This window comes from Apodemus sylvaticus, chromosome 2 (assembly GCF_947179515.1).
Source record: "Apodemus sylvaticus chromosome 2, mApoSyl1.1, whole genome shotgun sequence".
In the NCBI taxonomy this organism is placed as follows: domain Eukaryota; kingdom Metazoa; phylum Chordata; class Mammalia; order Rodentia; family Muridae; genus Apodemus; species Apodemus sylvaticus.
Window position 1 is genome coordinate 23,715,253 of NC_067473.1, and position 12,550 is coordinate 23,727,802.

General features: G+C 45.5%; 1 protein-coding gene across 3 annotated transcripts in view; it reads right to left on the minus strand.

The window, feature by feature from the left end:
* Positions 1 to 12,550, minus strand: part of Akap9 (A-kinase anchoring protein 9) — a 146,326-nt gene that overhangs the window by 6,416 nt on the left and 127,360 nt on the right. For all 3 annotated transcript variants that reach the window (XM_052173169.1, XM_052173168.1, XM_052173170.1), the window contains 9 exons: positions 11,421 to 11,565; positions 9,498 to 9,717; positions 8,716 to 8,866; positions 7,116 to 7,784; positions 6,452 to 6,657; positions 5,894 to 5,999; positions 4,213 to 4,395; positions 3,199 to 3,399; positions 1,804 to 2,036 (listed from right to left, as the gene is read on the minus strand). In XM_052173169.1, coding sequence (XP_052029129.1) covers positions 1,804 to 2,036; positions 3,199 to 3,399; positions 4,213 to 4,395; positions 5,894 to 5,999; positions 6,452 to 6,657; positions 7,116 to 7,784; positions 8,716 to 8,866; positions 9,498 to 9,717; positions 11,421 to 11,565 — 2,114 coding nt within the window. The remainder of the gene's footprint in view (positions 1 to 1,803; positions 2,037 to 3,198; positions 3,400 to 4,212; positions 4,396 to 5,893; positions 6,000 to 6,451; positions 6,658 to 7,115; positions 7,785 to 8,715; positions 8,867 to 9,497; positions 9,718 to 11,420; positions 11,566 to 12,550) is intronic.

Sequence of the window (12,550 nt, forward strand, 5' to 3'; positions counted from 1 at the left end):
CTCCAGGCACAGCGCAGGGCATGGGGCTCCACTCCAGAGAGGCCAGGCCTGTGTCTCCAGTAGGCGGGGCAAAGGGATGAGGGGCAAAGACGGACAGACGGACAGAAACACACTGGGTGGAGAGAGGAAGAAGACAATGGAAGGAGGAGGAAAGAAAGGAGGTCGGACCGCAGAGGATAGGGAACAGATTCAACAGCAGTAACAGAGGCAGGGAGACGGGACTGTTGGACCCGTGATCAGGAACAGAAACTGGTGGTTTCAAAAGGAAGGAAGGTGCCACAGCTAGCTGAATGCCCTGCTGACTGCCCATTCTGCCCGGGGCTATGGAGCTTTTTGGAGTTCCAGTTGTAATTTCTTAATGCCAACTTCAGAGTCCTAAGGGTCAAAATGCCACCACGCGTCTACAGCAGGGCAAGAGAGGTGAGCAAGGCAAAGCACTCGGGAGGGGGGGCGGGGGTGGAGGCAGAGGCAGAGGAGGAGGCAGAGGCAGAGGCAGGCGTCCGCTGAGCTTCAGGCCAGCCTGGTCTACAGAATTCCAGGACAGGCAGAGACATAATGAGATAGATCCCCATCTCTAACCATGCCCTTACAGGAGGGAGGGAAGGGCTTGAGTGAGGAGTAGCTTTTCTCCTTCAGGGTCTTCTGGACTTCTTAGCATTTCACGCTGACTCCTGTCCCCTCTGAAGCCCACTCTGTGTCTCTGACATCTGTGCATTTTACTTTCTCCCAATAGAAAGGGAGATGCCATTAGGCAGGTGTTGTCTACTAAGGTTCCCACTGGGCTTGTCTTGCTTTACACTCGTGAGCTGTGGAGCTGTGGAGCTAACGTGAGGACCGGAAGAGGTAGGCAGGTGAGGCCAGCGGTAAGACAAACCCTGGCTCTGGGATAGAGCCGTCGTGCCTGACGGAGGCTGATCTGCTGCCTGGCTGCCACGGCCTGTGGGTTCTGCTCCCTCAGCTTTCCCTCCTTCCTGCCTCGTCTGTGAACGGACTTCCCTGATGGTAGTCTCAGAACAGCTTCCAGGTTTTAACTTAGTTTTCTTTGGACAATATGGCACAGGGTTTGAACTGGAAGCCGTCCTGGAGAGAGGCTGCTCTTGTGGGTGAGCCCCGTCTGATTCTCAGCCCCCACTGGGTACCCCGGGGATCTGACATCCTTTTCTGGCCTCCGCAGGCTCCAGGCACATGTGGTACACAGACGACACCAGTACACACAAAGTAAAGGTTGAAAAAAGAAAAGGGAAAGAGGAGGAGAAACTGTCTGCTCTGAAGAAGAACCAGACGTTATCCAACCGGCACGACTTTTTAAAAACCAAAATTTGAGACTCTGGTTGTGCAGAAACAAGGGATGAAGACGCACAGCCCAAGCAGGCCAGCATGGGCTCAGCTGGGCCTTCTCTCTCGCAGCCACCAGCAATCCCCAGTGGCCAGCTGGACTGCTAGGGAAGAGGTGGTGGCACTGGAGAGACCTCCCGGCCTGAGAGGACTTAGACTAGGGCTTTCCTCAGCTGGGCACCGTGGAAGAGCTTATCTTAACTGAAGAAAAGAAACACATATACTAGTCTTAGCAATAATTTTTCAAAACCATCCTTTCACTGTATAACCTATGTGTGCAAGCTAAGTTTATTTGGATTTTTTTTCTTTTCTTTTTGGGGGTTGGGGGGGGACCTGGAGTCAGCAGCTACTTACACCTGGAAAGTCATTTTCTACCATTCACACAGAACAAAAATTCTGCTGCCAGGGTGAAAACCTGGAGAGCAGTAAGTAATGTACAGTCTTAAAGTATCTACTTTCAAGACTTACCTTGAGATTGCAATAGACACTCTGACGGCGGAGCGGAACCTGGTGAACCCCTTCGGGTGGTTGGTGACAGTCTTGGGATCTTTCAAGGCTGGGTGTCCCCCCATTCGGGCAAGGACCCCCAGGGTGGCGTCTTCGCACTCCTGGAACCCTCCCAGGAGCAGCAGCAGGTATTTTTTCTGATATATGAGAGCTTTCCGGAAACTTGAAGCTCTCAAGTATTTATTATAAATTTTCTATAGTTAACGAAGAGAAGAACGAAGACATCAGTGAGAAGTTGTGTGAGTTGTTCTACAGAGCAAGACTACCTACAGGAAAAGAGAGCAGTCTAGGCCGCATGCCAGGCTCATGTCTTCTGCATCAGCCAAGGTGACGGGGAGAAGCAGTCTCTGAAGGATAACTTCTAATCAGACCTGTGTTTGTACTCATTTGGGGGCTAGCCCCTTTAATCACATTTACTGCAAATATTTTTGTCATCGTGAATGTTTTAAAAAATATCGACTTCAGGGTTGGAAAGATGGCCCAGCGGTTAAGAGCACTGACTGCTCTTCCAGAGGTCTTGAGTTCAATTCCCAGCAACTACATGGTAGCTCACAACCATCTCTAACAGGATCGGATGCCCTCTTCTGGCATGTTTGAAGACAGCTACAGAGTAGTCATATAAATAAAATAAATACACATTTAAAAAAAAATATCAACTTCATTTTTTTAAAATTAGTCACTTATCCATTTAACTTGTTAAATAAATTTTTCTCTTTCCCTCTGTGTACTCCCCATGGTTGTCTGTCTGTCCCTCTATGTCTACTCCACAGTTGTCTGTCTGTCCATGTCCACTCCATAGTTGTCTGTCCCTGTGTCTACTCCACAGTTGTCTGTCTGTCCCTGTGTCCACCTCGCAGTTGTCTGTTTCTATCCTATAGATGTCTGTCTGTCCCTCTGTTCACTCCATAGTTCTCTGTCCCTGTGTCCTCTCCACAGTTGTCTGTCTGTCTGTCCCCCTGGGTCCACCCCAGAGTTGGACTGAATGCTCCAGGCCTTGTCTTCCTCTCCACTGTGACTTAGGCTAACTGATCAAGGCAGCTTTACCACAGCATTCATTCTCAGCATGACAGAGGGCAGGATGCTCTCACACCAAGCACAACACCTTCCATGTCAGTCACGGTGCTTTGCTTGGGGAACTGAAAGAGAAGACTTCTGGTTGCCTATTGGGGATGAGATCCGGGATGTAGGGCCACACTACTGACAGCAAGGCAAGCGGAGCTGAATGTGCTGCAGTTCTGTGAATGCCTCTCTACAGGCAGAGATGCTGTAACTGTGCCAGACTGAAAAAGATGCCCAGGGCACAGCCTGAGCAAGCACCTCCATGTCTGTGGTCTGTTCATGCACGATGTTGCCTACCTGCAGGGCGGCATGCTCAGAGTCAGGGCTCAGATTCCGGAGTAAAGCATCGTTTCGTAGTTCAGCTTTGAGCTTGTACACTTTGGCTTCTGCCCTTTTCAAGGCTTTCTGAAGAGATAACTTTTCTCTGTTCCAGACTTCCTTTTCTGAAGCAATTATGGCTTCGATGTCAGCTGGATCAATAAATGAAAACCTAGAACACTGCAGAGACACGGGCTATCAGAACACTTAAATCACAATGGATTACCCAGCCTTGGTGTTCTAACTCCACAGGAAAGTTCACAGTTCCGATCACACCATCTGCATCTAAGTGTTCAGTCTTACACTTCACTGAGACTGGATGAATGTGAGGGAGTGACTCTCAGGGCAGCCACCTGAATAAGCTATTGACTTGACTATGCACTTGTTTTGCCAATCTTTTCTACCTTTAAATATACGGGTAAATACAGAGTCTGCCTCATTAGTTTGAAATATATAATTTAACATCCTTTTTTTCCCCCTAAAGCTAGGCTCTCAATAGTGAAGGAACACTACTAACTCTTGCTACTCAGACATTTGGTAATGAAGACCAGATTAGCTTTGAATTCACAGAGCGCTGTCTACCTTTGTACCATAGTGCTGGGACTAAAGGCATGGATCACCATGCCCGAATTAACATCATCTTCCACTTGGTCATACACCCAGTAACTAGTAACTGAGGAGAAAGAGAATCAGTATCTTTGGACCATCTCCTTCAATATATCTGCATTGAGGCAACGGTACATGTTTGTATGTTACACTGAGTTGACTTGGTTTTCTCACGTAGAAGGGATGCAGGTGAGCCATTCTTTATAGAACCCAGAGGATGGCAGCGAGGAGCTGCCCCCAGCCATAGGCATTTTTATTATGACAGTCATCTTATATACTATTTCCTACACCGCCTAATAAGATTCGTACATGATATTCTTAGCCTATGGCTAAAGGGAAAGCTAAAGAGAGGCCCCTAACACTGAGCACTTCTAAAAGCAGACGTACACAGTCTCTGCCTGCTCCCGTGTGCCAGCAACACCTGTTCAGCTCCTGTAGCTTTATGACGATGCTCCGTAAGGTGTTCTTTTCTTCCGTTAGCTGGTTGATGAGTCTTGTTAGCTCAGTATTTTGTCTCATTAGGCTTTCCGTTAGGGAGCCACAGGAAGAACTGGGGGGTCCTAAGCTGTGCTAGAAAAACAACAGCACAAGGTTGTTTTTACATACATACACACATACACACATACACACATACACACACACACACACACATACACACACACACACACACATACCAGGTGCTGACACAGACTCCATGAACTAGTGCTTGGTAATAGTGAGAATGTGCCAAGCAGGCACAGCTGGGAAGGGCACAGGGAGCAGGACAAGCACACACAGCCACACAGCAGGACAAAGGTGCAGGCATGAGTATGCTGCTTTGAAGGAACTAGCAGTGCTTTGGCAGACTAAATGCTGCTGTGTGTTGTGATGTCAGACCTAGGAGACGTTAGAGGTGCCACCATAACAAAAACTGACATGTTTACAAACATGCCTTTGGCAGCAGTGCATGAGGCAGAGCAGCTTAGGGAACGATGCATGACCATGACACTTGACAGTTTGGCTAGGAAGTTGTAACAGCTTACACAGGGAATACTGAGGCAGGGACAGAGAGTAAATGGCACATGGGTGGACATTTACATGGCTTGTGTCTGCTCATACCTACAGGGAAGGGGGAAGGAACACAGTCTGTGTTGACTCCCAGCTTTCTAAAATGAGTGATATCACAAACAGAAATGAGGGAGGAGGGGAAGGGAAGACAATGTTCAGATTGAATGTGTGTGTGAGGGACCACTGTAGTTTCCCAAAAGATGTCTAGTAGCTCACTGGGCACACTCCCGCACAGGTCACAGGTCTGCAACAGCACAGCTACAGCAGGCAGCAGCAGCACAGGGGCAGGACTGTGGTCGCTTTGCTCTGGAACCCCAGGACCTCAAGCAGTACCTGGGGCACAGTAACTGCTCACCAGGACCAGGAGACTCATGCCGTGGGAAACGGGAGGTTTCACAATTGTAGTTAAGAGAAAAGCAAGACTACAGAAGCAAGAGAAAGGACAGACAGGCCTGGCTGACAGCAGGTTAACTGAGCAGAAACACAGAAGGCGTGGAAAACAGATTTCAAAAAGTGAAGCACAGCAGGGCGTGGCAGTGCATGCTTCTGATCCTGATGCTCAGGAGGCGGAGGCAACTTGAACTCTGTGAGCTTGAAGGCAGCCTGGTCTATATAGCCGGTTCCAGGACAGCCAGGGCCACACAGAGACCATGTCTCAAATGGCCAAAAGGATAAAAAAGCCAAAAAAGTGTCAAATGTACAGAGCCACAAAGAGGGAGTGAAAAGCTCTACAGAGCAGTCACATGTGAAGAAAGATAGCAGCAGGACTCTAAGCTCATGGGAGGCAGGCCAGGGAGGCCAGGCTGCCCTCTGACGAAGCTTTGACTGTGTAAGAACTAATTATATAGCAACAATAATTAGTGTGAATTCCCATCAACTCTTAATACCTCTTAGGGGGAGAGAAGCACTGTATTTCAAATAAAAAGCAAAACCAAAACTCTTACAAACAGTCTGGCAATTTTCACACAATTCATAATATATTTGATCTTTGTTCTCTCTGCAAGGAATGTTTAAGTTTTACCTCATCACCTGTCTGTCCAGTTAGTTTCTGTAGTTGCAAAATAATTCCATCAATATTCTCCTGAATCCAAGAAAATGCATCATCACTTGCTGTTTCAAACTGTAGCCTTTAAGAAAAAGACAAAAAGTGAAAACAGACCTCCCAAAGACACTTCCTAACACACACTTAGGCTTGGGGCTGCTCTGGTTCACTAACACACACTAGCAGCTAGAGTCCTCTGTCACGGGACTTCTCTGGTTCAAGGTGTTAGCTGTTTTCAGATAGGTGATTTCTGCTACAGAGTTCCATCTAATGTAGACACATCTTTAAAACATCTTTCTTTGGTATGCATGTGGTACTGTATGTCATGTGGAAGCAGAGGTGGGCAGATTTCTCTGCATATTTGAGGCCAGCCTGGACTACAGAGTAAACTCTGGGCCACCAAGGGCTACATAGTAAGACCTTGTCTCAATAGAGCAAAAGAGAACAGAACAAAACAGAACAGAACCAAAATCCAACATTTTGTCACTCCTGGCTGATCTGTCAAGTGCATCACGTGCACCCCACAGGAGGTCTAACCTGCGGCAGGCTTTCTGGGCTACATGCTGAAGTTTTGAAGCCACATGCTGAAGTGTCTGTCTGACCATTTCCAAGTCCTGACTATGGTCAAGTTCGCCTCCGTTTATTTCAATCAGCTTTGTGAAGTTCACGTCCTTGGTCTCTGCCATCTTCTGCTGAAGAACCCAGTTTCTAGTCCGATCGTCAGGGAAGTCCCAGGAGGCTGGCTGACAAGTTCAGAGAGAGAAAGAAAAGACTCCCGAGTGAACAGTAGTTCATTTTCTTTCTCGACAGAACAAAATGACTACCCACACTCCAGATAAAGTTCTACAGACAGACACCATCTGGGGATGACTTGAGCATAACTAAGTAACTCAATAACAGCATTTGAAGTTTAAAAATATTTTAAAATATTGAGGGTATGTAAAAATATTAAAATTACTTGTAACTTTAAAAATCTTATCATTGTGTGTGCGTAAATGTGTGAATGTAGCAATGCCCCAGGGTGCATTTGGATGTCACAGGACAGCTTTGTGGAACTGGCTCTCTCCTCCTTAACATGGGTTTAAGACTGAACTCAGGCCTGCAGATCTAACCCACTGAGCCATAAATACTGCCTCAGAAATTCTGTAAAGGAAACAATATAATACTACCTCATAAGTACAGTAATAGCAACAAAAACTACCTCATGAAGATTGTGGCACACAAGTCCTCTGCTTCCCCGCTTCTCCTCCGGTTCTAGCTCTTGCTTTTGGAATTCCTGCATAATGCCCTGCAGTCGCTTTCCCTCCAGGTCCAGCTTATACACCTGCTGCCTTTTCTCCTGGAGCTGGCGCTGCAGCTCTTCCACTTTGGACTGCAGCTCCTGCATTTTCTTTTGGCCCTGGGTGTTTGCCTCCTGTTCTGTCTGCAGTGTCTTCTGATGAACCTGCCTGTCCTTTTCCATCTGTTGCCTTGTTTGCAGGGAATCTAGTTTGTATTTTTCAGTTTCACTTAAGAGTTCTACTATGCGGCTGTGCTTTTCCTCCAGTTGTTTCTGCAGCTCTGTAAGTAGGTCCTCGGAAGGCAGGGCTGGCGGGGGCTGCCCGCCGTCCTCGCGGCTCTGCAGCTGGGCACGGAGTCCCCGCTCCCTGTCCAGGGTGCTCTTCATCTCCTGAACCCTAACCTGCTCGGACTCCAGCAGAGCTTGAAGCCCTAAGCTGCGGCCTTGTTCTTCTGACAACTGGGCATCATGCAGCATCTTCTGTGACTCTATTTTCTGTTGAGATTCATTCAGTAGCTGCTTCTGTTGTTCCAAAAGGAGGTTTAGCTGTGTATTTTTCCGTTTCTGATCCTCGAGTGAAAATTTCAGATCCTTGAAGTAAAAATGTAATTTAAGATGAACACATTAATATTAAAAATACTTTTAAAGTATATGACCATGACTTATATGTCAACAGCAACAATGAAGCGTTGGGCAATTGAAGGCAGAATTGCTATCCAGTAGATAGTGGTAATTATTTAGATAGCCAAATGGCTTGCTTACAACAAGGATGTGAATACAATCTTCTCTGGCTAAATATAAAGCAGAGATTGTACATTTGCAGAAATGGCAGTCTTCAACACACACACACACACACACACACACACACACACACATGTTCTTATGCTGCCTTTTCAATAGATTAATGGGATATATTTTTAAAAATTTTAAGAACTTGCATACAACAAGACAAACTACAGCCAAGACTGAGTCCTTGGAGAAAGCTAGCACTCATCCGTGTCTCCATGAACATCTCTGGCTATAGACTGGGGGGGTGGTGTGTTGAGGGGGCGTTAAGGCAAAGGAAGACAGCAATAAACTGCACAGAGAACAGGTCAAATCCAGATACAGTGAACCTCATATTGTAAACGCACCCTAACACACAGGGTACCAATCAAAGCGGCAGGGAAGGAGGAGCATCTACCCAGTGGATGCAGCAGAGACGAAGAGCAAGCCTGTGGGAGCCTCCCAGGCTCACAGCCAGCACAGAGAAAATAAAGGCAGAGAGGAGATCTGCATAGCGCAAAGCCAGCAGCTGCCGAGGAAGGGGCCTTACAATCCTGATGCTGCGGGGGGAATAATTTTAGGGAAGGAAACAGTATTTTAGCATGAACTCTTCCCTCTCCTATGGCCTAGATAATTTTTCCAGTATTCAGCATAGAGCCAACAGTGCACACATTTCAAAGGAGAGCAGGCAGACAAGCTGACAACTAGGTAGAGACAGTTTTACAACAGGATTCTCAGAATACGTAGGGACGGATACCTCAAGTTCTTCTTTTTCCCATTCCTCGTGGTGTCCTGATTTGGCCTTTTCTTTTTCCAGAGCCCACTGCAGCTCTAGTGAGTTCTTCTGTTCCCTTGCTAATGTATCACTAAGGAAATGAATTTCATCCGTCTTCTCTTTAACTTCTGACCTATATGGGGAAAGACATGAACGTGACATTATCTTGATGAATGATGTTGTCCAACCCAGAGGCATATTATAAACTAGCTATGGTATGTCAAAACAAGGCTTCTAGACTGGTCCACTTCAGATGAACTACTGTCTCTAATAGGATAATTATATTGCCAGAAAGATAATACTAATTAACTTTTTTTTTGTCTTTTACAGCACATAGAAATCATGTGCATGTGTGTGTGAAATCAATGTCCAAAATAAAAATGTGTGTACTTGCAGCATGCCTCTGGCAACCACAATACTTCAGTGTTCACACCAGTGATAGATCCTTTTCCTATGCACTCTTGATTCCCATATTGGCAGATACTAGTCAACTGAAGCCCAAGATTAAGCATCAGTTAAGCTAGTCTGTGGTAAGACAGAGGGCAAAATTATGTCTCATAAGTGTTAACTGGAACAGAAGTCACAGCACAGGGTAGTTGTAGCAGAGGGGCTGGCTAACAGATCACATTTAAATGCGGAAACACCAGGAGGTTTCCTTCGGCAGCCATTCTCATGCTGTTTAATCTTCAGGTGCTATCTGCATACTGGGTATGGCACACCCGTTCAACTCCTCCGCTGACCCTAAGCTGAAGCAGTCAGCGCACCTGAATGCTTCCAATTCCTTCAAGCGCTTATGCTGGGCCTTGAGTGTTGTTCCCAATTCCAGTTTTGCCTGTGCAAGTTCACTTTTCAGTTCCGCAACCACCATCTTTTCGGAACTCAGCTGCTCCTGCAGCTCGGCTGCTCTGTCCCTCAGGCTGCTGAGTTCCAGTTGCATTTCCAGGACGTGGGACTGCTTCTGCTGCATACTGTAGTCCAGGAGTTCTGTAAAGAAGCCAGACTGGGGTTAAAAGACAACTTGGCAACTCAGGTGTGATTAGTGTTTTACTCCTAAGAACTCCTTTGTAATTCAGGTGATTACTACAAAGACATGCAACTGCTAGCAGTCCCCCAGACTGATAATCTCCACAGTGTTGCTTTTCTCAGAGTGTTAGGAGCAAATGCTTCAGAACTAAAAACACAAGGGATGGACAAAAGTGTAACAATGTATTAATGGATGCAAGAATTTAAATAAGCAACTTTAGATGCTCCTAAGATATTGTAGATAGGAACTTTCATATTTGTATATCAGGAAAACCAACCATTCACACTGAAACCATTCTCAATGTTTTCTGATAGCCACACTCAAGATTTACAGGAGTTACCCATGGGACAACGACTACAATGATGCCATTATTGTTTCTTTTTAGAGAAAGTTTTACTCTGTAACCCTGCACAGACTAGTCTGAGAGTCTCAGCAAGTCCCCTGCTTTGGTTCCTACATTCCGGGACACAGGCTGAGCCACCACCCTCAGCTCTGAGTCAGTTTTTTTTATTACAAATCAGAACCTATGTGGTGACTTCAAACTTGTGCTGAAACCCAATTACTAAAGATGCAGCAAGTGTCCACAGCAGACACGATGAACTCCTAGTAGCTCAATTAAAACATGCCCCCACTGAAAAGTAAGAAAAGCACCCCTAAGCACACACAGATGTAAAACGCAGCTAGGCTATAATGATGAGAAGGAGGACAAATCATTCCATCTAAGTTCAACTAAAACACTCTCTCGTGTGCACCACATACCCAGCAGAAGAACAACACGTCTGACAACAGCGGCTGTTGGCAAGCGTATGAACAACAGAACACTGAGCCCCACGGTCACTGGTACGATCACTTTGTCAAATAGTTTGGGTCAGGCATGGTCGTGCACACCTGTCACCCTGACACTTGGTAAAGACAGGAAGAATGGCAGCTCACGGTCATCCTTGACTACATTAAGCTTGAGGCCAGCTAGGATATGTGACATCTTCTCAAAAAATAAGTAAAACGCCTGGCACTGTCTAATAAATTTGAAGTTACACCCCATGACTGAGTGATTCCCTTCCTTGGAAGCCGGGAACACTGAGGCCACTTGTATCAGACGCTCTCTAGAGGAAGTGCCTTAGCTGCTCCGACTCCAATAGCTAATAGCACAACCAAAGGTCTACACACAGAATCTGCCCACGCAATTGTGGAGAGAACTCTCCACAGCAAGAAAAGCTAATATGGAGATATTTGCAGAAACTTGCAAGAATATTATATGAGGTGAAGAAACAATACACAAAATATACACAGATGGATGCTCATTTTATAATCTGTATATCTGAAGTTTCTAAGTTACTGTATGGATGTTACACATTACAATTTTGTAATCAAAAGATTAAAAATAAACAGCTACTTTTATTATGGATTCCCTTTTATTTTAGATAGATAACTTAAAAAGGCCAAAAAGACTTTTCTCAATGTAACCTGAAGGGCTGAACCATATCAATGTAATACCTGTTTATTTTAAATTAACTATAGCTATTCAAAACCCACTTGACAACCATTAAGCCTAACAGTAACAATCTTTTCCTGTTGTGAGAATGAGTAGAGAAGGTGCCTGACCAGAAAGACGTCAAAGGCAACAAAGCGACGGCTCTCGGCTATGGACGGGGCATGCACACACCTTGGCTGGCGGGCTCAGTTTCTTGTTCTCTTTCCAGAGTTGTGTTCCTGCCATTAATTTGAGCACGCAGATCTTCTATTTCTGCCAGCAAACTCCTCCTATCTGCGTTCTGCAGACAGTCCATTGCTGTGTGATACTCAATGCCCTGTCACAAAGGACAATGAAAACTTAAGTCAAGGGAGGCAAGGAGAGAATGGAGTTAGAGACCAGAAGTCTCAATGAGAAAGAATGGGGCACATGCCACACATGCTACTTTTTTTGGGGGGGGGGAATTAAAAATCCCCCACTATCATTCTTTTTTTTTTATTTTTTTTATTCGATATAATTTATTTACATTTCAAATGACTTCCCCTTTTCTAGCCCCCCCACTCCCCGATACTTTTTTTTTTCATTAAAATTTTTTCAATTTTTCTTGTCCAAAAAAATCTGTGAGGGTTTGTTGTAGAGAGATGGACTTTTATTTCTAAATATTGCTGTGTATTTCCTAGAAATAGGAATGTTCTCGTTGTATTATTTCTTTACTTGTTGTGTGTGTGTGCATGCCTGTGCTGCACACTGGGCATGTGGTAAAGGACAATCTGCGAGACTTGGTTCTCTCCTCCAAGACGGAGGTTCCCATGATGGCGCTGAGGTCTGAGGCCACAAGTGCCATTACCTGTTGAGCCATCTCTCTGGCTCAGGGACATCCTACAAAGGCACAATATTCTTATCAAAAGCAATTAACATTACTATATTATCTAACACAGAGAATTTAAATTTTCACCCAGTGTCCTTTATAGGAAAATAAAAGTAGTACTAATAAGACTTTGGGAACCTTGACATTTCTGCAGAGCACAGGCTAATTTGTCCTATGGTCTGTTAAAACAAAACTCACACCCCAATCCTTACTTTGTATTAATTTAAGCCAAAGCTCTTGTACACTCTCAGCTAGCTTCTTCCCATGGTAATGTCCTACACAAGAGGAAACAGCACCCCGGGATAAGAAGGAAGCGGGCAGTGGTAGCTGAGCTATAGGCTTATGGGAATGTCATTCCTTGTATATGCGTGCTGCTTTCTGGTACCTAGCAGTAGGAAACTTCACCACCTATACTGAGGTAGTGACAACTACTTCAGCAGATTCTTCTGAAGTC